General features: G+C 36.1%; 1 protein-coding gene across 1 annotated transcript; it reads left to right on the top strand.

Annotated features, from left to right (window-relative positions):
• Nucleotides 1-5,007: 5,007 nt before the first annotated feature.
• Nucleotides 5,008-22,875, top strand: LOC105051642 (leucine-rich repeat receptor protein kinase HPCA1). The gene is given in 22 exon segments (XM_019852697.2): nucleotides 5,008-5,137; nucleotides 5,789-5,909; nucleotides 6,007-6,078; nucleotides 6,687-6,761; nucleotides 6,858-6,929; nucleotides 8,527-8,561; nucleotides 8,564-8,687; nucleotides 8,779-8,804; nucleotides 8,807-8,852; nucleotides 8,960-9,031; nucleotides 9,121-9,192; nucleotides 9,294-9,362; nucleotides 9,661-9,735; nucleotides 10,035-10,106; nucleotides 10,245-10,382; nucleotides 11,210-11,685; nucleotides 11,781-11,936; nucleotides 12,033-12,169; nucleotides 20,406-20,625; nucleotides 21,997-22,232; nucleotides 22,400-22,490; nucleotides 22,493-22,875. Coding segments are annotated over 22 exon segments (2,898 nt in total).
• The last annotated feature ends 1,444 nt before the right edge of the window (nucleotides 22,876-24,319 follow it).

Genomic DNA, 24,319 nt, shown 5'->3' on the forward strand with positions numbered 1-24,319 from the left:
TCTCTCTCTAGATTCTCTCTCTACTTTCTCTCCAAAATTTTTTTTCTAGGGTCTTTTTACTCTCTCTCTAACTACATCACGGATCCTAGGGCAAACTTGAGATGAAAAAAAGATGATCTGAGATTACTTTAAAATTCGTGCAGTAGATTGGATCTCGATCCGATCTTTATTCAAAATTTATAACATCGATCATTGTTAATTCATATTGAGTCACCCTGATATAACCTCTGATGATCTCAATTATAATTTCTTCATCTGAAAGATATGAAGATTCTCTCTCCACTCTCTCTCTAAAATTTTATCTCTAGAATTTTTTCTCTCTTCATGGATTCTCTCTCTAGAAGTCTTATGAATCAATAGAGGGTCCAGATACTTAGACAAATCTCGATTTTGGATAATCTTAGGAGAAGTCCTGGATTTATATTATTAGGATCGATTATCGATAATTTCTCCATATATGATTTTTATATTTGATCAGGATCATGAAGAGATATGATTGTTTGTATAAGATGTCGAGTGGAATATCTTGTTTTTAAAATTCATAAATCGAAGAAGAACATTGATTTCTATGCTTAGATCAGTCACTGGTAAAGGTAAGAATCCTGTATATGATCACTATTATATATATGCTATTTTACTGTTGGTCTTGCATCATTGGTTTTGTATCGTCGGATTTGAGATCGATGAATTTATTATATCTGAGATACTGTTATTTGATTTTGAGCATGAGTATGTTATGTCAATATATATGTATTAGAGATTGATGGCATGATTATATGGATATGACGTATCTAAATTGATCATAATGTAAGTCGGAATTGATTTGATGAAATCAAAACATAATGATTAAATGAAAAAGAGAGATATGGTATGGACTAGCCTTGTTACGTGGAACAATCTGTTAGGAGCTTATGCTTGGGACAGCCCGCTAGGAGCTTATACCTGGGACAGCCCCCACTGGCTTATAGGTGGATTAGTCGGTTAGGAGTTCATACCTGGGATAGTCTGTCAGGAGCTTATATCTGAGACAGTCTCTTACGGACTTTCGTACGTAGAACAGCCGGCCAAGAGTTCATCCTGGGATAGCCTTGGAAGGCTTTTAAGTGAAAATTAATTCAGATGATGACTGAGGTATAGACTTGGTTAGTCCAGAGTCAGAAAGAAAAGGTTAAAAATTATGTGATTATGAAAAGAGAAATGAAAGATAAGACATGAAATAATTGTTGAACAAAAGTGTTTCACCTGTTAACATATGATGATGCATTTCTTTCGACAAGACAGATAATTTATAGATGTTTGCATTATTCCAGATATTGAATATGAAATTTTATATTTTATTGCTTATTCTTATTTTAGATTATATTATTATATCAGTGTTATATGAAAATTCTTACTGGGCTGTAAAGGTTATACCCCTTCATCTTTCTTTTTCTTCTCAAAGATACAGGATGCTCATGATTGGCTATAGTTTGGATTACGGGTGAGCAGATGAATAGATAGAATATCACGATATTTGATCAGAGAATTGAAAGAATTTTACTTGTAATTATGCAAGTTTTACAAGTTATTATTGAAATTAGATATTACGGATGTTGAGGTTGTAAGGAAATACTTTTGGCCTTGCATATTCTTTAGGGCTTGCTCTAAGGAGTGTACCGCCATCACGTATCCGAATCGGCTGTTGGATTCGGGGCGTGACACACACTCTCTCTCCATTACGAGCCCCTATTCTGTTAACCCCTCTTTCGAATGAAACAAGAGCCCCTCCCAACTACCCAAGCAGAGGAGAGAAGGGCTTTCAAGCCCTCTCTCTCTCCCTTTCTCAACATCTCTCTCCCCCTCTCTCCCTCCTCTCTCTCTTTTCCTCTCTTATCTTCTCTCTTTTCCCTTCCCTAGCCAGTTTCTTAAATTGAAGGCCGAAACCATCCTGATTTGCTGTCGGTACGATTCAGCATGCCCTGAACTAGCCAATTTGGGATGATTCGGTGAATATTGCATATGAATATATATAAAAGTATATATGTATATATACAAGTTTTGTAATAAATGTTTTAAAATAAGTATCATTTGTTGTTATAAAGAATAAAAACAAATAAAGATGTATAAATAAAGATATGAAACAAAGATATTGCCTTTTCCTCCCTCACCTTACTCCAAACTTTTGGAGATCTCGATTTTGAAAGTTCCAATCTTCTCTAAGAAGCAAAATGCCTGTTATTTAAAGCAATCACTGCTATCAGATGCACAGAAAATGAAAAAAAAAACAGATTGGAGGTCAAACTTTTTCTCCTTTTGTCAGGTTGTTTGGTGTCAAATGTCAATATTTGAGAACAAACTTAAATTTGCTTAATATGATGGTCATCGAGACATTCATGACTGTTCTTTTCTACGTCTAAATGATTTGCATGATTAATTGTCATGCACGTACGAGCATTGGTCAATCAGTTCATTTCGCAAGTTAATATTGTCTGAATCCCTAATGAAGATCAAGGATGGTTATTATCATTGGCGGTCTTTGCAGGTTTGATGAGGCATCATACTGTGATGTAGTTAGAAACAACTTGAGAGGGATGAGGGCAGAATTTGAGTTTCAGTTGCAAAGAATTTCACCAGATATCTCATGCTGCCCTGATCACTCTCAAGTATAACTGATTATTGCAAAAACTTTCATTTGATCATGTCCGACCTGGATATCCCGGACAATGCGTGTTGCCGCTTGAAGCTGTAAGGTTATTGCATGAGTGTTGAGGAACAAGCTCATACCTCAGATCTATATTTGTAATTATGAGTATCCTTTTTTTATTTGTTGCCTGTAGAGGCAGTGTGGACCTTGGGAAGTTGGTATCTTCAGTCTGGTGCAATGTGATATCTACATTTTACCAAACATGATCCATATCTAACCATATGGCATATTGACCAACCCCTTGCTTATCATGTTCTAATTTGTGTGTATTTTTATTTTAACCCCTTGCAGTTGTATATTTTTCCATGATGATCTTGATTGTAAATGTTGGAACTCTCTAACCTTATGATGGGAATCTTGGCTTTTTGATTACTGATCACCAGCACATTATTTTCCTGCTGCATCCTGTTATGTTTCTATGGAGGGGCACCTTTACTCCATTTTGTTAACTATTTTGAGTATAAAAAAAAAGAAGGAATATTTGGTTCCACTCTGTGCTAGACTTCTGTAATTCTGTTGTCACCTTTCTTCCTTTTGTCTGTTAGGATGCAGTAGTTGAAATGCTCTATAGTTTGAGATATGGAATAGAAACTTTAGTGTTTTATGTGTCTCAAAGCCTCTTTTGTGTTTTGCTAACGGTAATGTTGCTTAAAAAGGTGCCATTTTTCATGCCAAAAGAGGGTGTCAATTTTACTTCTTGTGCCTCAATGGCAGCGATTCATGCTCAAGTTTGCCTATGTGGATTAAGTGCTAAATACATATCTTCTCTCTGTTGTCAGAGGGGCTTTGCTTTTCCTCTCTAAGTGGGCACAAAATCAGCAGAAATGAGGCATATTTTGGAATTATATTTTTTTGTCTTCCATTTGCTGTGTTTGTACAACAAAAAAGTGTTGTCACCCAACCTCTACCTTTCAATGGATCATCGCTAAGGTGTGTCGGATAACGCAGGCCATGGAATAATTCTGGACATAGATATTGCCGGCACCGCCAGTGGGCTGGAACTACTTGAGCTTTCGAGCTCAGAGATCAAGGCCAGGATCTTTTGCTATTTATTTTTCTGCGACGTAGCCTATTATATTGTATCTGGGACACATGGTTGCAGGAAGTTCCCATCTGGGATTTTGGAAGTCATCACTGCTTCAACTTGTGCTTAAATTACCTCTATAAAATAATTTGATGAGGCTAGGAATCATGCGCTGGTATTTGAAGGAGTCAAAAAATATATATTTTTTTCCATCATTTGGTCCCATTCTTCTCTGCCTCTGAGCCGTGATGTCAACCGAAGAAATAAAGATACTGTCATTTCCGTTAGAATCAGATTTATTTCCTTTAAAAAATATCAATGAACGTGGAGTTTCAATGCTCATGAAGGCTTTTAATCCTTGCCTATTCATTGGTTATGATCAGCGACCAATCCGTGGATTGCCTTGGAGTGAATCGTTCAACTGGGAGATGGGAAGTTTTGCCACGTGTACTTTGTGGTTGCACCACCATAGCACGAGATAAATGTGTTTGTCATCAAACATTCTGGCGAATGAGGCCAGGTCTCTCTTGGAGTGAGCTGATCTCAGTTGGTGATGATGGTGGTGGTGGCAGTAAACAAATCAAGTTGAGAAAGACTAGAATGCTGAACTATTCAAACTGCTATATAATAGTCCTGTGTCAGTCATGTACTATGTTTTATGCACGTATGTTTGAATCTTTCTTAGAGAGTTGGGAGGAGTTGGACGTGACAATTGAATACTGTCCACCAGTCTCCTACTCCACCAGTCTCCATCCTAGACTGGCAGTCAGATTGAAAAAATTAGTACTCTCCTCAAGCAATACTTGCGGCACTTTGTGGGTGCCATCTAAAGGGATGGGGTGAAGCTGCTCCATATAGCCCAAGTTTACTTCCCTACTGTGATTTTCTAATCCAACTTTTTTCTGTATCTTGGCTAGGTCAACAAACTTGGAGACCCTCTCTCTTAAGGCTTCTGCATTTGATTGAGCCAGGCACAAAAAAAAAAAAAAGAAAAAAGAAAAGAAATGGCTTTTACTTCAAGAAGAAAAGGATGGCTCAATTATCATATACTTTAATACCAAAGATTATCACAAAGGTGGTGGCAAGTTGAACAGGTTGTGTAGTGGCATTCTCTGGTTCTCTGGAAATATATCAGTAATGGGAGTCTATATATTTTCTTTACTGTGAGATATAGAGAGGGAGAAGGCAAGCTCTCCTTGTTTCTAGCCCTAGCAATCCACACAATCTAGTTTACATCAAGTTTTCGGCTTAACCTGGTGCTGTGGGCATTGTGGCAGGACATGGGATGATCATCATGAAGATGGACCTGCTACCTCTCAATGAGTGCATTAACTGGAGTATGAGATTAATGAATCCAGGATGTTGGGTTTTCTTGCTTGTTCTTCTCCGTCAAGTGTTGGTCGTATCAGCAGAAACAGACCCGCAGGATGGTATGTATGAATTCATTCTCAGTTTCTCACTGTTAATATTGTTCCTGCTTAATCTTTTTCTCATTTGGATTGACAATGAGAACCTTTTGGCATTCCATTTGTGTGTGAATGGGCCCTTGCATGTTCATGGATTTCTCAGAACCAAAAAAAAAAAAGACAAGGAAATCAGATGGAAAAACCAGGTTTATTTCTGTAGTAACAACTGATAGCACATCCTGTGATCAACTCAGGATGGGGCTTGTGGGTTCTGTTTGTTAGTTTTTTGCTAAGAAGGGCTGCTTCAGGGATACCAATGAGATGCTTCTGACTTGGGGATAATTCTGTGCTCGTAAGCATTCGAATTCTTTCCCATGACATACTTAGTAGGCCAGGCAAAGATTGACAGGATTAAATCTTTCTTACCAGTTAGGAAGGCAGGATATGCAATTCTGTTCTAATTGTCACTGTACCAATTTTAGCACTATATAATCCAGATAGACTCTATTCTGTATCAAAGATGAACATGTCCAAAAATTTGTGGCAGCAATTGGTGTGTTTTCTTTTGAAATATAATGAAAATGACAGGGTTAGTCCAGTGTACATTGCTTTTGTGTGAAATCATAATGGAACATAGGTCTCTGAGTCTGATGAATCTTTTTTTGTCCTGCACAGCTGATGCGCTAATTTCCCTTGCCAGTTCGTGGGAGAACCCACCATCCAACTGGATCGGTTCGGACCCTTGTGGCGACAATTGGGTCGGAATCAGCTGCAACAATTCACATGTCATTGCGATGTAAGGGTGTTGCCTGATTCTCTACAAGTGTTATGAGCTTATCTATAGGTGTTGCTGTATATCCTATAAACATTTTATCATGATACATGTTTTTCAGAACACTCTCAAGCTTGGGACTGATTGGGACACTTTCTGGAGACATTCAGTCTTTAAATGAACTGCGAGCTTTGTAAGTTCTCTAATATGTGGTGATCAACCTCTTGCATTAAGGACTTGATGGAACTTTATATCGACTTGAAAGGATATTTTACTTTCCATGTTTATTGTTTCTATTTAGTTGTAGAGGTGTGAAACAGGGTTACACTCCAAATTCAAGATTATCCCACTCATAATTTGTTGAATGCACTCTTTCTAAAGATGGTTGCCTAGAAGGCCCTGCCAGGGTTTTTGCCTCAAAATTTTACATCATTTTTGAGAATAGAGTGTGAGATTGATTCATAAATGAGTATTGGACGTTGCCAAGTCAATATTTATGATTGAATTACTACATATTTTTGGATATATTATATTTCATTTATTGGTTGATAATTATTCTTTTAGGTTTCTCCCAATATTTGTTAGTTTTTTTTTTTTAATAATATTTCATTTTTCGTGCTGCTGTGACCTCTAGGCACCTGCCTAGGTGCTGGGACACTGTAGCTGCTCGTTGCTGCTTGCAGTTTTTGAAAACAATGGTTGATCTGATACTTCTCTCTCTCAGCTGGATTTAGTGACTCGTATATTTTTACTAATAATTCTTCATATACTACACTATTTATGATCAACTAACCCATGCAGGGATCTGTCTTACAACAAGGGTCTAACTGGGGGGATTCCAGCATCAATTGGGAGTTTAAGTAAACTTATAAACCTGTAAGCTATGTTAGATGATCTAGGTTGGTGCAGCTATGAGTATCCTTGCCGGCTGAAATGCTACAACTGACATTCTTTATTTTGTTTCCCTTTTAGGGTTCTTGTAGATTGCAGCTTTTCCGGTGAAATACCTCGTGAAATAGGCAATCTACCAAGGCTGGTCTTTTTGTAAGATCCGGAGCTCCATCAAGATTTGGTCATTTTCTTTGTTGGTCTACTGAATATGGAATTGACGATATTTGCATCAATTATTATTATTGTTATTTTCCAAGATTTTCTGCATTAATTTCAGGATCAAAAAAAAAAAGAAAAAAAAGAAGCTTATCCATATTGTAACCATGCCAATTTTCTATTGAACCATAGGCAAAGATAGATAAAGGAAAAAATTCTTTATGATGTTAGTGTTACATACATAATTGCCAAAATTCTTATATTAAGGTGAAACAAGAATATTTTGTGGAAATGGGTACTTCAAGTCTTCAACCAAGATTTTCTGCTTCTGCTATAGCAGAACTTTGGAGAATTTTCCTTTCGAGACTTTTTAGAAGTGAGGTTTGTATTTTAAGAGATCTGAAAACAAATTAAAAAAAAAAAATTAGAATGAGATATCAAAAATTGTGACCTTAGAAAATTTCTTTAGGATAAATATATATTCGGATATGCAGGCAATAATTTTTGTTGTCAAGAATTTCTTCATCAGTATCAGGACACATAGAAAACCACGGTGCTTGTCTAGTGCAAGTATGCAACTGTGCTAATCTTGCACCAAGTAGTGGACGAATTAACATGAACAAAAATGATTTTATAAGTTAACATCAGATTACTGCCAAAAATCTTAAGAGAGGTGAAAAGAGAATACCTATTCTCCAACCAATGATTTTCTTCCTTTCTTCTAAGTTCTTACACAGAAACTCAATAATATCTCAAATTAAGACATTTTAGAAGTGACTATCTTAATTTAAATGGATAGGAAGTAAATTAGTTATTTTACAGTGAGTTTCTGAAAAGATTGTGGCTTAGGGCAAAAAAGAACAAAGATCTCTACTTTTCATGTATCATGAGCCAAACAATTCCATGAATATGTGTATAAGACAAGCCTTCCATATTCGCAGACCATATAAAACCATTATTATATGTATCTTGCCACGTACATCTGAAACTGAAGCACATATTTCCAAGTTGTGCTTTTGACTTTGTAAGAGTAGATATATTAACTTTGCAATGTAGGACAATATTCTATTGTATGAACCTCATATCTACTGGACTTTTGCAATTTTTTTGAAGTCCTTAGTTAATGAGACATTAGAAATTTCAACCTCCTAATATTTCCTCTCCCAATAAAACACAGAATGAGATTACATACCTGAGATAATTAAGTTTTTAAAGAAAGAATTGTCAAGTGGAAATTCTTTTTTTTTTTTTTTTTTTAACTTACAAAATAGTCACTACATTATTTTAGCCCAAAAGGAACTTCTTATCTTGCAAGATATTCACTCTTTATGTTACGTTGTTTCTGTTAGATATGTTAAGCTTGATATACATGATTGACCCTTTCCCTATCAGCTTAAGCTTTTGGGGTCAATTGGTTACTCAACATGGTAACAAAGCTCAGTTGTGCTGGAATTCCATTATTTATTTAATTGTCCCCATTTATCTTTTTATTTTTGTTCTTGTCTATTTCTGATTCATCTATCCCTTCCCCTATCAATTTAAGCTTTTGGGTTCAATTGGTTACTCGACAAATATCTTCCATTGATGTCTACAGAGCTTTAAATTCTAATAGCTTTACTGGAACCATACCCGAACCCTCGGTAACTTGTCAAAACTTTATTGGCTTGACTTGGCTGACAACAAGCTTACTGGAACAATACCAGTCTCTGATGGCAATAAACCTGGTCTCGATTTGTTGACCCATTGCAAGCACTTGTAAGTTCCATCTTCTCTAACCTTGATGTCAGCAAGTTATTCTTTACCATCGTTTAGCATTTTGGATAATTTACATTTATATGAACTGCAGCCATTTTGGAGCGAACCAGCTCTCTGGTGCATTCCAAGTCAACTTTTTCACTCAGACATGCGACTGATACATGTGTAAGCTTATGAACCTTCTCTGAAGTATGTAAGTTTTTAGATATTAAAAGGTTGTAAAAAGAAATTCTTGCACAGTCGAAGTTTCAATAACTCATTTTGTTGCTTAGGCTTTTTGATAACAATAATCTTATGGGAAGCATCCCACCTACTCTGGGACTTGCAAGTCAGCTAGAGATTCTGTAAGTACTTCACATGCATTATTGAACGAAGACAAACACAAATATGAATTCACTAAGCTTCTAACATTGATTGTTTAATATTTGGACAGCCGCCTGGACAGTAATTCATTAAGTGGTCCTGTTCCTTCAAACATTAACAACCTCACCCAACTTGCAGAACTGTGAGTTAATTATTTGGCCTATGCTATATAGAATTATGGTGTTTATATGCACGTCCAATTTCTAGTTAGTGCTTTCTGAAGATGATCATCTTTCATTCCAGGCATCTAGCAAATAACCAGTTGACTGGTCCCTTGCCAAGCTTATCTGGCTTGAATGCGCTCAGCTTTGTGTAAGTAAATAATAGTATTGGATGAATTTTCCCAAAGTTATAATTTTTGAGGATCAAGAATAATGAGATCTCCCTCTTGCTATTGGGAGCTTTAGAACAACTGAAAATAGAAACCATGGATCCAACTTGAAATTTATTTTATGGTCTGAAGTCTGTTCTTAATGTCTAAATGTCATGTGCAAGCACATTTCAGTTTTGGAGACCATTTGTTATCTATTGGTCATCTCTACTATGTGTTAGACTGTTATGAACTTATGATTCTATTAGTTGTCAGCTAATCAGTCAATGATCTATACAGGGACATGAGCAACAACTCCTTTGATGTATCAGATGTTCCACGTTGGTTCTCAACCTTGCCATCCCTGACATCATTGTAAGTAGATACATAAATATATAGGTAGATGGTATGTGCGCATACATTTGTGCAATCATGTGATCATGCATACATGAATGGAAGGATGGATGTGTTATGCATGCATGAATGTTTGCATCTTTCATATGTGCATGTTGAATGAAAAATTTGCCTGCATTCTGAAAAAAATACACCCATTCTTCTTTAGAAACTTACAAAGAGCAATGTGTTGCAAAATTAGGGATAGTAGAATTACCTGCAGCTGAAGGTCACTTAATACATAGCTTTTTCATGAATCTTCCAATCCTTCTTAACTGCAGATTCTTGGAATCCTTACAAATTGAAGGGCAGCTTCCAGCGGCTCTATTCAGCTTTCCACCATTACAGACTGCGTGAGTATTTCTTGGTTAGAATTGCTCTCTCCCTCTCTCTCTCTCATGGGTACAAATATATGAAATATCAAAGTTTTACCCAAATTTTGTAGATGACCTACATCTGTACATAATAAGCTGATGACCTTGTTGATGCAGGAAGCTGAGGGGAAACCGATTCAATGGAACTCTAGACATTGGCACAGACTACAGCAGCTCACTTAACCTTATTGATCTGCGGGACAATGATATCACTCAGATCACATTAGGTGGAGCAGGATTCACAAAGCAAATAATGTAAGGCACTGCAGAATTCTTTTCTGGTATATGCCTAAGTGAGTAGAAGATCTGAAGATAAATTTATTCCTTTTCTTTTTGGGATCTCTTCCCATTGTGGGGAATATTAGAAGAATAAAAGAGATAATCATGCTTAAGAAAAGGATTATTTCCCCTTACATTTTGTGGTGGTGGGGGGAAGGATTATATAGTATGCACGCATTGGGTATAATCTTATATCATATACACACACCTATACATGTATTTGTATTTATGTGTGTAAGAGAGAGTAAAACATTTGAAAGTAATTGTTTTATTTCTTTCCCCTGATCATTGCAGGAAATACTAGAAGTACGGAAGAGATAATCTTTTTTTTTTTTTAATGAAACATGGAGGAAGTAACATACTTCCCCCCACTCAATTTAATTAATTTTAAGTGAGTATACGTACAAAAGGAAAGAAAACCTGAAGAGGTACAAGGGAAGAAAAATGAAACTAAGATGAAGCAGAAAAGGATACACAAGTCCAAATTTGACGATATCCTTCGATCAATTTCTCTAGCAACAAGAGTTCCCATAGATGAAAAGAGAAATCATACTCAAGAAAGGATTCCCCTCTTACCTTTAGTGGGAAAATGAATTATAGTTTGCATGCATTAGTACCATTTTATATCATATACAATATACATGCACATATACATGTGCGTGTAAGCTGGAGGCACGAAGGAGATGATTGTGCTTAAGAAATCACTTCTTGAGAAAAAATAACAGTTTGCAATTTTCATGCAATGCTACAATTGTTATGTCATAACCTACCGACTTTGCATTCTTATAATGAGTTATTTGCAGGCTTGTGGGTAATCCAATTTGCAATCGAGGAGGAACCAATCTCCAATACTGCAAAACTTCAGAACAATCTGCTCCTCCATATTCAACTCCACAGAACTGCATTCCTATTCCTTGTCCATCCAATGAGAGTCTCAGTCCCACTTGTCATTGTGCATACCCATATACTGGCACTCTATGTTTTAGGGCTTATTCCTTTTCAAACCTTGGGAATGACACTATTTATCAAACCTTAGATGATGCTCTCCAAAGTTCATTACCGGAGAGGCTCCTTGTGGACTCAGTGTCTCTTCAGAATCCTTTTGTAGATTCTGATAGCAATCTGGAAATCAGTGTGCAAGTCTTCCCAGGTGGCAAAGATCGTTTCAATGAAATAGATGTTTCTACACTTGGTTCTTTTTTCAGCAACCAGACCTTCAATCCTCCATCCATGTTTGGGCCTTACTATTTCATAGCACAAGATTATGCTGCTGCCCATGGTAATCTATCTAGACCTAATCCTTTATTCAGCTTCTCTAAAGCATATCTGATGGGCCTTTTTATTTTGTTTTGCCATGCAATTGTGTATTTCCAGTTGTGGCATCAAGTGTAAAATCAAATCACCTGCCTGTGACTATTGGTGCATCAGTTGGTGGAGCAGCTCTTGCTTTTCTAGTGACTGGTTTTGTTGTTTTTGCTATTAGACACTGGAGAAAAACTAGAAAGGTTGAAAAGAAAAGCCAATCTATTGGTGAGATGTCAAAAACTCAGTCTGGATTTTAAGCCTTCTCTGCTTACATGCATTTTATCGGCATCGTCAATTGATAGATATGCTTTTCATGTATAGCATCTCTTGATCGCACTAAAAGCAGCGGTAGTATTCCACTTTTAAAAGTTCCAAGAATGTTTTCTTTCGAGGAACTAAGGAAGTGCACCAATGACTTTTCAGAAGCCAATGACATTGGAAATGGTAGTTACGGAAAGGTACTCCCTTCTTCTTTTGCAGGTATATTTTAATTGTTATTGATACTAATTATGCCATACCCCAAATTCGGATATAACACGATCATGCTATCGAGAGATACCATCTTCAATAACACGAAACCTATCAATCATAATTAATTGAAATCCAATACAAATTAAATATAAAAAAAAATTCATGATGAATTAATTAAATTAAGATTGGTTCAAAGCATTTAAATCCAAAATCAAATACCAAATCCATATCTCAAAATTCATTAATAGTTAACTACAAGTCTATGATTATCTAATAAACTACGTGAACCCCTATATCTGGATCCTTCGTTGTGCCTAACCTTATTCCTTTATAAAATAAAGAGAAAAATAAAGAGGTATGAGCTACACCAGCTCAGTAAGCAAAACCTATGCTTCTTTACTAGATCAAGGATACGTTTTTCTATGTAATACAATATTGAAAAAATAATAAATAATACAAATTAAAGTTTTTTATAGGACATATAATAAAATAAGTTATATAATTAGTAATGCATACATAAATCATGAGCATTTCATTCATGAGTATTTCGTAAACATGATGCTTCATAAGTTATTCTTGTCATATATTCATATCTTATTTTAAAATCTCATTCACAGATATTTATGATATGATCACTTTATACCCATGACAAAACTATTATTGTAATCAACAAGATATCATAATTCATATTTGTTACCAACTTTATACCCATTGGTATAGGGACATTTGTTGATTGATTCCACTTTTGTGAGGCTGTCATATCAATCTGAGGGTCTTCAAAATATTTATATATTTCTTTAGAACATTAGAACATATACATATATAGATGGGAAAACACTAAATCATATAATCCAATTTGTACTTCATAAACAAGTTTTTTTCATAAAAATATTCATGAAATCAATTTTTAAAATAAAATATTAATTTTCAAAAGGTCATATGTATAAAAAACATAAAAATTTAAAAATAAATAAGGAGCATTAGATCCACTTACCCTAGATCTTCAGACTTCATTAGAAGAATCAGCTAATCTTATTTAAAATATTAAATTATAATTAATTTTTTTGATTAATTAAATAATAATAAAAAGAAGCTATTAACCAGATAATCGGTCTAATAGACCATCTGGGCACCAAAGTGATTTAAGTCTTCTTATCGGGGCAGGTCCCTAAAAAAGGAAGGCATGACTCGATACAAGATCTATAGGTCTTCTTAAAGTGAGAAAGTAGGTGAATAGAGAGAAAATAGAGAGACAAAGTGGAGAGAGAATCTTTGTATCTCTCAAAAGAGGAATCTATGATCAATCATTAGAGGTCACATCATGGTGACTCAATAGAGATTAATAGTGACTAGATTCTATAAATATCTGATAACAATCGAATTGGAATCCAATATATTGCACGGATATCGAAGTAATTTCAGATCTTTTTGAATAGATCATCTCAAGTTTATATTAGGTTCGTGGATCAAATAAAGAGAGAAAGAGGGAACAGAGAGAGAAACTCTAGAGAGAATCAAATGAGAGATATTTTCGCTCTCCTTTCTTTTCTTTTTTTTTCTTTCTTCTTCTTCTTTCTTTCTTTGGTTGAACAGGAGAGAATGTTGGGAGGGTGGTGGCTGGTGCTCCTGCGGGGTGCAACGGCACAATCGGAGGTCCGGTAGTAGGCAGCCAATAGTGATGGGGCAAGGACAGCTGACGACGAGAATTAGCTGGAGGAAAATCACAGGAAAAGACCCAAAATAGGGGATTTTGGGCTTCTCTTCATTTTTGGCCATCAGCTATTTGCTGGCAGTTGTAGACTTGCCATGAAGGGTTGTGGGGAGGCCAGGTACTCAGTTTAGGGCTCGACTTCAAAGGACGGTGATGCTGGTGGTCGAAAAAAGTAAAAAAAAATGCCAAAAAAATAGATGATTCTTTCTTTATGATTTTTCAACAAGATCGGTGGTCGGCGATGATGCCAAATGCTAGAAAGAAGGGAAAGAGAGAGAGGAGTGCCGGTCTTCATCGTGAAGTGTCTTGAAAGGGGAGAGGGATTTATAAAGGATTTCTTAGGATTTTTGGCAGCCTTAGGAGTTTAATTCAAGTCAGATTTGGTGAGGAAGAAGACTCCCATTAGGAGGCTTCATTTTTTTATTTTTTTTTCATTTTTTTGCTTCTTTACGATTCGTGCGGCTGGTATAGGTTATCACAAATTATACCTATATATCGCATGGTTAGGATGCAAAATCTTTGAGTGCTGTGAATTTGCACAGCTTGCGTAAATCATATGAGAAATGAAAAAAAATAAATTAGACAACTGTTATGACCCTGGCTTACATACTTGAGGTGCTATTTGGTAGGGTGATATTTCACATCACCTCAGTGATGTGAGTTAGGTGATGTGATCACCTTGTTTGGTATTGTAAAATCCCATCCAGTGATAAAAGATCCAGTGATAAATATGGTGATAGCATCACTGCACAATATAGTGATGCTATCACCAGTCATACCCCAGGTGATAGCATATCATCAGGTACTGGTGATGTGCTGAAATTATTTGGGACAAAAACATCCTTGGTCAGTAAATTGAGAGGAAAATAAAAATTCTCCTTATTTTTTTCTATAGATGCCTATCTACTAGATATATTTTTTATTTTTTATTGACAAGTTTAGTTAAATGATATGGATATCTTTTGTTTATTTATTAGATATCTATTTTATTTCTATATATAAATATGGTTAATTGGTATGGATAGATCATGCTAAATCTTTCATGCTTTTCTTTTTGTCAATTTATTTTGATGGGCTAAATCATTTCTAATGGGCAACCCTGATATTGATGGTCAAAATTGGCTGAACCTAGTAAAGCTTGATTATATATAATATTATTGTAATATCATTTTAATAGGTTCATCAAAATAAATACCTATAATAATAATAAATAAATAAATAAATAATAATATTATTATTATTACCGCTATATGTTTTTGTGAAGAGTTATAAATGAAGAATGTTTAATCAAGTTGTAGAGTAATTATTATGCACTAATGTATCAGGCTATTTATGATATTTTATACACTATTTAGTGATATATCAAATACAGTGAAATTTTATTTTAGTGATATTTGTATATCAAACATGATGATTACATATCACTTCAGTATTTGCATATCATCCCAGTGTTCATATCACCCCAGTGATCATATCACTCTAATGATTACATCACCGGTGATATACCAAGCACCTGAAGGATCAGGAATAATAAAACGAAAGGGAACGAAACTAGGAAGTATAAGAATTGGAGAGAAAGGGGTGAAGAATAGGCTGCTTTGCTTCAGCAATCTGTCCATCTTCTGTTGCTCATGATTTGTGAGAAATAGACTGTAAACCCCTATAAAACATGGCTAGCTCTTGATTTATGATAAGCAGGATGTAATACCCTACAAAACATGGCTGACCCCATGCATGATTGCTAAGATGTATTTACACCATTTACTTGCAATTTGACAGCTGTAGCTAGCCAGGCACACTCTCCTTAAAATTTGAACTTATGTATCCTTTCTGTCTGACTTGGAAAAGATAAACTGAGAAACTGATGTCACAAATGACAAGAGCCTTGGCCAGGAACAATTTCTTAGTTGTCGCATATTGAACCACATGAATTTGCCCATGATATGAGCAATGCACTGAATAACCCTGCTGAATCTACCAACTGCACTTTGCTTCTTGCTTCTTTGTTATTGGATTTGCGATATGATGTGTAATGCCTGAAAGTCGGTCTCCCCTCAAGGGAAGCACTAACACATTTAGGTTGAGGAAGATCATGCTTGTACATTCTGTGGTTTAATCGCTAAGACCACTAACAAGATATTGTTCTGTTCAAGGTAACACACATTATTGATCACTGCATCCCTGTAAGAAGCCCTTAGAGTCTGCATAAATTTTCTTATTGTGATCACAGCCTTCTATATATGCTTGTATCATCAGATAGATAAGCTTGCAACCTTCTATTATACTCTTGGGTCATCAGATGAGTCCTCTTGATCCCTAGCAAGTTCAGCATTAGAATCACAACATGATTTTGACTGGTCAAGTTCCAAACATTTGATTGTCCTTAAGGATGCTGTCATATTTCCATTTGATAAACTATGGCATCTGATTAACTTTGGTATTTTGATTCTTCGAATGGAACTATTTAAATAGCACAGCACCATGCAGAAATTTTTTAGGAACACTAGTCTTCTGTACCAGCCTTCTATACCAGCCTTCTAACTGCCAATAGGATGTATTTGGACCAACGTAATGATGATGCAACAGAAATTGTATTTAACAAACACTGACTGCTTTTTTATGTGACTCCCTTCGAAGCCTGTATGCTGTCACTAGCTTGTTGAACTAACAGGCTAAGCCTTGAGGACTTTTTTTAGAAGATAAATAGCCTTATCAAATCCACACAATTTGTATACCCCTCCCCTTTCCAAGCAATAAGATCGAGCAATTGTTGTGTACCCGCTGTATTAGATATATATCTTAGAAGCCAATATGATTAATACATTGTAATAATTCTAGGGCATAATTTTGTACTTAATATATTGATATGATCAATAAAAGGATAATTCTTTTTCATTCAAATGTGATGTGTCTTTGAATCGTCCATGAAATTAATTTCGATACATATTCTCAAAGTGTTGAGAATTAGAGACATGTATTTAATTCTTAAATACTCTCGGTCATAAGATCATCATGAGGATGGTGATGGATTTGGACAGACTGGTACATAAATCGCTTTCTTCGGAATAGATGAGTCTCTGGTCTATTGTGTGGAGACACAAGGCGACAAGTGTGGGTAGTTGTTAGAAAATAACTAGTACTGAGCGTGATCATACGAGAGATCACTTGGATTTCTATTCAATCGTCAGTGATTGTCTCGATGCTATAGTTGTGTGACTGATCCTTTGACTTGAAATGGTATAGCTGCTCGTAGTGAGACTGCTGAAGTTTTATCGATACATAAACATGAGTCTCAATGAGCCCTTGTAGTGAATGTTGGCGACAGTTGATCCACTGTAGGAGTGGAGTGCGCATCAAGATAGGATCTATCGACCTTGATAGAGAGGAGTAGTCTTATAGGATTTGAAAAGCTAAGTCCAAGAATCTATGGCCATAATAGTATGATTGATGGAAAAGAGTTTTCATAAAAATCACAACTGGACTTGAGCTAATCAAATCTATCATATGACTGATGTTGAGATTTGACGATTTATCTATGACCTGCCATCTAGTCAGACTCATGATAGAGGGACTGAATCACACGTTAACTATATCTAGACGTTCATTTCAGTTCTACTAGATTGCCACTACATACTGCTAGGTATAATTGATGGATTGTGAGAGCTCATTAGGATCGTTCTGGATCGACAATCCTTTCTGAGTTAGAGTGGAATTGTTCCGATCTATTAAAAAGAGTTTCAATGATACAATGATAGAGATCATTGTATATCTCACTACCAGATAGAATTGAATGTATGGGATCACACAACAAAAAGATTAGGCCTGAAATAAGTAATTGAGCTTATGAAGTATCAATTGAGTTTAGAGAAACCCATTGGGTTCATGATAACCTTGCTAGCATATGGTTGGACCCAATTTCTCCTTCCATTAGGATTACTTATTTAATAAGATAATTCTAACTTAATTATCTGCTTATAATCTACATGAATAAGATTCATGAGAGTCCAATTGTTGGGTGTCTAAGGTTATGGATCATATTAATTAAGGGTGCAAGTCCTTAATTAATTTCTTTGGTAGTTATTTTTGGGTGCCATCTTGATTTGATCAAGTTAGGCATATCCATTGATTAGAGGACTTTTAGTTCTCTTATGGGGTGTCTCTTGGGTGTATTTTGGGATGTCTAATTATGGGTGCAAGGGTCCCAATTGTTGGCGCCCTAAGAGTCTCCTAAAGTAAGTTGGATAACTTAAGTTAATAAGAAATCCAATGCAAGTAGGACTGTATTATGTGATTGAATAGAATTCAATCCTTGTGTCTATTTAAAGGGACCTCTCTTAAAGTTTCCAAAGGCTCTCCCCACGCCCTCTCTTCCTCTCCCTTTCTCTTCTCTTGGGCGTTTTACACGCCCATCCCTTGGGATGCGAGTCCCAAGGAGTTCCATGCCCAAAGTGTTGGGCGTCTCATAATTTGCTGGTTGCTGATGTTTTGTAGCAGCACAAAGCAAGGAGAAACTCTAGAGAAGAGGAAAAGAAGAAGATCAAGGAGAAAGATCAAGCATTGATCGCGATCCAAACTTCGTTCAGATTCAGCAGACTGAATTTTGGAGAACCAAAATTCAGATTAAGGAGGGCTGTTCCAGGCTGATCCCGAGTGGATACTCATAGAGGCTGGACACTTGTGCGGCTATGAGAGAACCTTTTCTCTTCCAGATCCAGATTCGAAGAAAAAGATTGCGAAATAGATATGTGATTTGATCACAATCTGAATTTTAGCATATATTAATTTCAGTATATAAGATAGATCTATGTGGTTTTATGTTTTTATGCATGCATAATTCAGATTAAAAATGTTTTAATCTTATTCTTCGCTGCGGTGTTTAGAAAATAAAGTTTTGAAACACATATGCATGTATCAAATCCCGAATTTCAACATGCTGCTACTGCCATTACTATCATAGCCAACCTTAATTAGTGATTGAGGAAATTAGAAATGCTAATTCCCTCCATTTAATTTCCTGAGCTGCTCCTACATTGCCTGTTGGCTGTGCCTGACTCCCTACAATTTAATCTTTATCAGGTACTCGGCAAGATCATTAGAGCTTAGAGCTAGTGGTCTCACTTGTTTCTAGTTCATTACCAGCTCCAGAAAGGAAGTGTATATTAAATGCCAAGTATCACACAGCACTTCATATTTTCACAATGGTTGTGCCTAGCCTGTCCCATGCGCTAAATGATACTGCAAATGGACAAAAAGAGAAGGCCACTTACAAGCTGAAACACCTAGTAGGGTCTGGAAGTGGCTCACTATTAATTGGATTAAGCTGCAAACTACACTTCAAATGAAGCTTCATTGATCAGTCAGGAGCATCATATTGGTCGAGGAGGCACAAGTGATTAGGTCATAGGTTTACTTCTCTTTCAACAAGAAATACAATTAATGAACTATTTTAAGAGCCTAGAAATAGTGAGGAGGACCAAGTCCTTCAATCTAAACTGGCAGTGGAAATATTGCTTTAGTTAGACAACAATGAAGCAAGGTTTAAAGTCTAGTACCAGTACCAGTGCACTATAATGCCAAGGACCAAGGAACATAATGGTACAGGTGTCTTACCACTATTATTTGGTTCTGCCAGTTCTGTACCTCAAACCATTAATGAAAGCATGTAGCTAGGCCAAGAATACCACATAAACGCAAAATTTGCAAAATTTAGGTGTTCTGCTCTGTATGCATAGCACGATCATGGTAACTCTTGATGAAACCTACTTCAAGAATTGCACACACCAAATGCTGGTAACAGGGACATAAATTGAGCTTGCAGGGATCTTAATAGAGTCAACTAATTATGCTAGGAGAGCACAAAAATGAAGTGGAGGCTGCAAGTATGACTCCTGTAGAAACCAGCAAGAGGTAATAAAATTTTCATGCCAATCTAATAAAAGAGGTAAGCTGCAAAATTGTGACAAGGATAACCGGAGAATGTATTATAGTCATCCATTGATCCTTTCCATGTGGCCAAAGACCTTCTAAAAACAAGTTCATATTACATGAGTGAGCTTTATATATCTCTTGCTATGAAGTGCATCAGGTAGTTTTGAAGCATTTCCTAGATCTGATGCATGGATGTTTAACCACAGCCTACATCTGGTACACATAACAGAACTTTCTTGCTACTTGCCATTGTAAATATTGAAGTACAGAGATTTTGTAATCAAAATAATTGCATAAGTTCTGCTTACTGCAAGTATCCCAGCCTCTTTTTTCTTTTCTCTTTTTTTATATTTGAAAGAAAATCATCCCTACTGCTAAAATGATTCAAAATAGAACTTGTCAGCCAGAAAGTCTTGCACTTGACAAGCATAAAGCAACTTAAGATTGTTCGTGACTACTAAGTTTGTATTATATGGTAATGAAATACATAGCCTTACAAATGATGCTCTCACATAATAATACAAAATGTCATGTTCTATATACAAATGAAGTGTTGTTTGTGACTTGTGATTTTGCCTTTCCAGGTTTACAGAGGAATACTTAATGATGGACAACTGGTTGCTGTCAAAAGGGCTCAGCAGGGATCCATGCAAGGCGGGCTTGAATTTAACACTGAGATTGAGCTGCTTTCCAGGGTCCACCATAAAAATCTTGTCACTCTTGTTGGTTTCTGCGTTGACCAAGGTGAACAAATGTTGGTCTACGAGTATGTTCCAAATGGTACCCTGAAAGAAAGTCTATCAGGTATTCCAAATACTTCTTATTCTTATATATTTTTTCATTTTAACTGAAAAAACTGGAAAGATAAGTACTCTGAATTTCAAAATAAGCAGAATTTTGATATTTCTTCCGATATTGTCGTTCTTTGATAAAGTTTGCCTGGACATCGCATGCTGGCTTAGTTAATTAATCATATTTCCCTGTCTTTATGATTTCTTGGACCCATGTCTTTTAACGAAAAGGCACAGAAGTCAGGAAAAAAGGGACTTATTTTAACATTTCTTGTAATATTTTACTTTTTTATGAATAAGTGTTATTTGCGCTATAACAGTAACTGCGAAATGTTATCAAGGAGTCAGGGAAGTAACCAATTGCATTGAAAATTTTCAGAATGCTGTAAAGCAATCAGTCCATTGTTCATGTATCTTCATAAGAATCAAGCCTGATTGTCTGGCAAGCAGGGAGTCTCGATTGACGCTGTGTTTATGATTTCTTGGACCCATGTCTGTGATGCAAGGACACAGAATTCATGGAACAAGGGACTTATTTTAACATTTCTCATAATATATTACTTTTTTTATGCATGTGTTATTTTTGCATTATAACAGTAACTGCAAAATGTTACAAAGGAGTTGGAGAAGAAACCAATTGCATTTAAAATCTTCAGAAAGCTGTAAGGGAATCAGCAAGCAATCAGTCCATTGTTCATGTCTCTTCAAAAGAATCTAACCTGATTGTCTGGCAAGCAGCAAGTCTTAATTGACTTCTGCCTTGTTTGCCATATTTATAATAGAAAAGTTTCTGCAAGTGTCATATCTGTATGGTGTTTATAAATACACCTAAGGCACTTATGTTCTTGAATATCCGTTATGTTAACTTCTTATAGAAAATATGACTACATTTCTTATATTCAGTGATAGGTGGGATTATCTGGACCTGTTTTGGGCCTCGAACCTCAAATTTCATTTAGAGCCTCAGATTACCACTTTCGTGATACTCGGTTGGCATGCTCTTACTATCTTTAAGGTCTTTTTGGTGTACCCTTCTGGGGATATATCCTCATGCTGCCTAGAATTATATTAAAGTATTACTTGAAGCATAATTAGATTTTATTGTCATCTTATATTACTTGTATTTGGGTACAGAAATATGGTATATTGGTTCCTGACCTTAGTTCCTATCTTTACATCTGTCAACAGAATTACCATACCTTTTAACATTATATATATATATATCTCGAATATGTTAATAATTTGTGTCACCAATTTATATTGTTTTTATCTATTTGTTGTTGAAAATGAATTTTGCTTTTCATCTTCAGTCATCTGCATCAATGATTTAATTCACCGCCATACTTCATAGGTTTATATCTTTTTGTTGACTTCTCTTATGCAGGGAAATCTGGCGTTCGCTTAGGTTGGAAAAGGAGACTTCGAGTGGCACTTGGTGCATCTAGAGGTCTGGCTTATCTACATGAGCTTGCCAACCCTCCCATTGTTCACAGAGATATCAAATCAAGCAACATCCTCCTGGATTGTCATTTGAATGCAAAGGTTTCTGATTTTGGTCTCTCAAAGCCATTGGGAGTTGATGGAAAAGGATATGTTACCACTCAAGTGAAGGGGACAATGGTGAGTACATTAATATAAACTGCCAAAAATTTGATTTCTTTTATCTGTAAATATGAAAGATCTGAAGAGAACTTACATCATTCTATGAAAGAGAGAGAGTTCTGCTAGACTGTGTTCTGATCATGGTGCTTCTACCTTTTAAATCATGCTTGTTCTTGTCTTTGCAGGGATACTTGGATCCTGAATATTACATGACTCAACAGTTGACTGAGAAGAGTGATGTGTATAGCTTTGGTGTCTTACTCCTGGAGTTAATAACTGCAAAAAACCTTTAGAGAGAGGGCGATACATTGTAAGAGAGGTGAGGGTTGTGATGGACAAGACAAAGGATTTCTACGGCCTTCATGAACTTCTTGATCCTGCAATTGGGTTAGGGACAACCCTTGGTGGGTTTGAGAAATATGTTGACCTGGCAATCCAATGCGTGGAAGAATCGGGAAATGATCGGCCTACAATGAGTGAAGTGGTGAAGGAGATTGAGAACATCATGCAGCTGGCTGGTATGAACCCAAATGCTGGCTCTGCATCAGCTTCATTAAGCTACGTCAGTTCAAGCAGGAGCCCTGTTCGTCATCCATATAGTAATGAAGGCAACTTTGATTACAGTGGTGGGGCACCTCCTTCCGAACTAGAACCCAAGTGAGTAGTTGTCTGCTGTTTGTCAACAAGTATTCAGATATTGGGGCTATTAGAAAATTTCTATCTGCTTAAAATTCAAATTGTCTTTAATCATTTGATGAACAACATATTTGATTTCTGAAAATTGGGGTCTAGCACTAAAAATATTTTAGTTTTTGGCACAAGCGCTTCGTCAATTATAGAGGTTTATTTTATCTTTCTTTGGGCTACCAATCTTTTAGCACAGTGGCTTTTGCATAACATCCACTGGATTATTGATTTTGCAAGCAAATATCAGTTTTCCTAGAATTTTACACTTTTAGATAATATTTTTTTGCAGGAAATGGTCATTTTTTCTTCAAGCTCAATGCACATTGACAGGTCCCCCAACAATTATGCCCTTGGACCTAAGTACAGGGTGGATGGTAGTCTAAACAAATGTGTGTTGGATATTGAACATGCACTGGGAGTTCAGCATATATGTATTAGGTGTTTTACATTAGCATATCACCTATATCGTACTTAGACACAAGGGCAAAATCATCTGGGGATCACTAAATGTTTATAGAGCTTGAGAAAAAAAACTGATTAATTGGGTTTTTATGCAAAATTCACTTTACCAAATGACATTCTCCTCTCTTTCTCTCTCTCTCATTTGAGACAACACACATACGTAATGTATTTATGTGTGTGCATAGCTGACCCAAATAACTGTGTAAGACTGGAGGCTTGTAGTTTTATAGTATTCACGCACACGCAAACACTAGTGCTATATATGTTTGCATGTATGTACATTTGTGGCTTTCTTCTCCCTTATTTTGTTTGACTTGGAGGTACTCTTCTCATTGCAGCTAAAGCTGAATGTTTGGATAGGTTATCATATGTTGCTTTTTAGCCTTGCTCTTATCATCTCTACTCCCTCTCTCTCTCTCCCCCTTCCCACCCCCTCCCTAATATCTTTTCCAATCTATAGTGTTTTGTGTTCTGAGGATTTTCTTCAACAATGTACTTCAGTGAAAACCTTTTGGATGCACTCCACCACCAAAATTCTTAGCATATGCCGCTTATCTCTGTATTCTAGCTATTGTCTTGACAGCCTTCCATCTTAAATGCAAGTACCTGAGAGAATGTCGTATCCCACTGTTTCTTCTTCTTCTGCTGCTGGGTGGAGATGAGCGTTAAACATAAATGAGGAAAATGGACACATTTAATGCTCACTCAAACTACGTGATTAGCCTTCAATGCTTGGAAACATTGAAGGTATCTAGGTGATTGGTTAGTGTGTGTAAACCTCTGTATCGGCCATTTGTACTGTAACCATGACCATACATATGCAAGATGGGTCTGATGAAATGTTCATTGGGCATCAGCCTTGTAACTGCATATATTGATGCATGCCCCCAATGTAACAACATATGCACTACTTTCTCTGCAAATTTTATATATTCGGGTCGAATCAGTTGAACATG

Source organism: Elaeis guineensis, chromosome 9, assembly GCF_000442705.2.
Source record: "Elaeis guineensis isolate ETL-2024a chromosome 9, EG11, whole genome shotgun sequence".
Lineage (NCBI taxonomy): Eukaryota > Viridiplantae > Streptophyta > Magnoliopsida > Arecales > Arecaceae > Elaeis > Elaeis guineensis.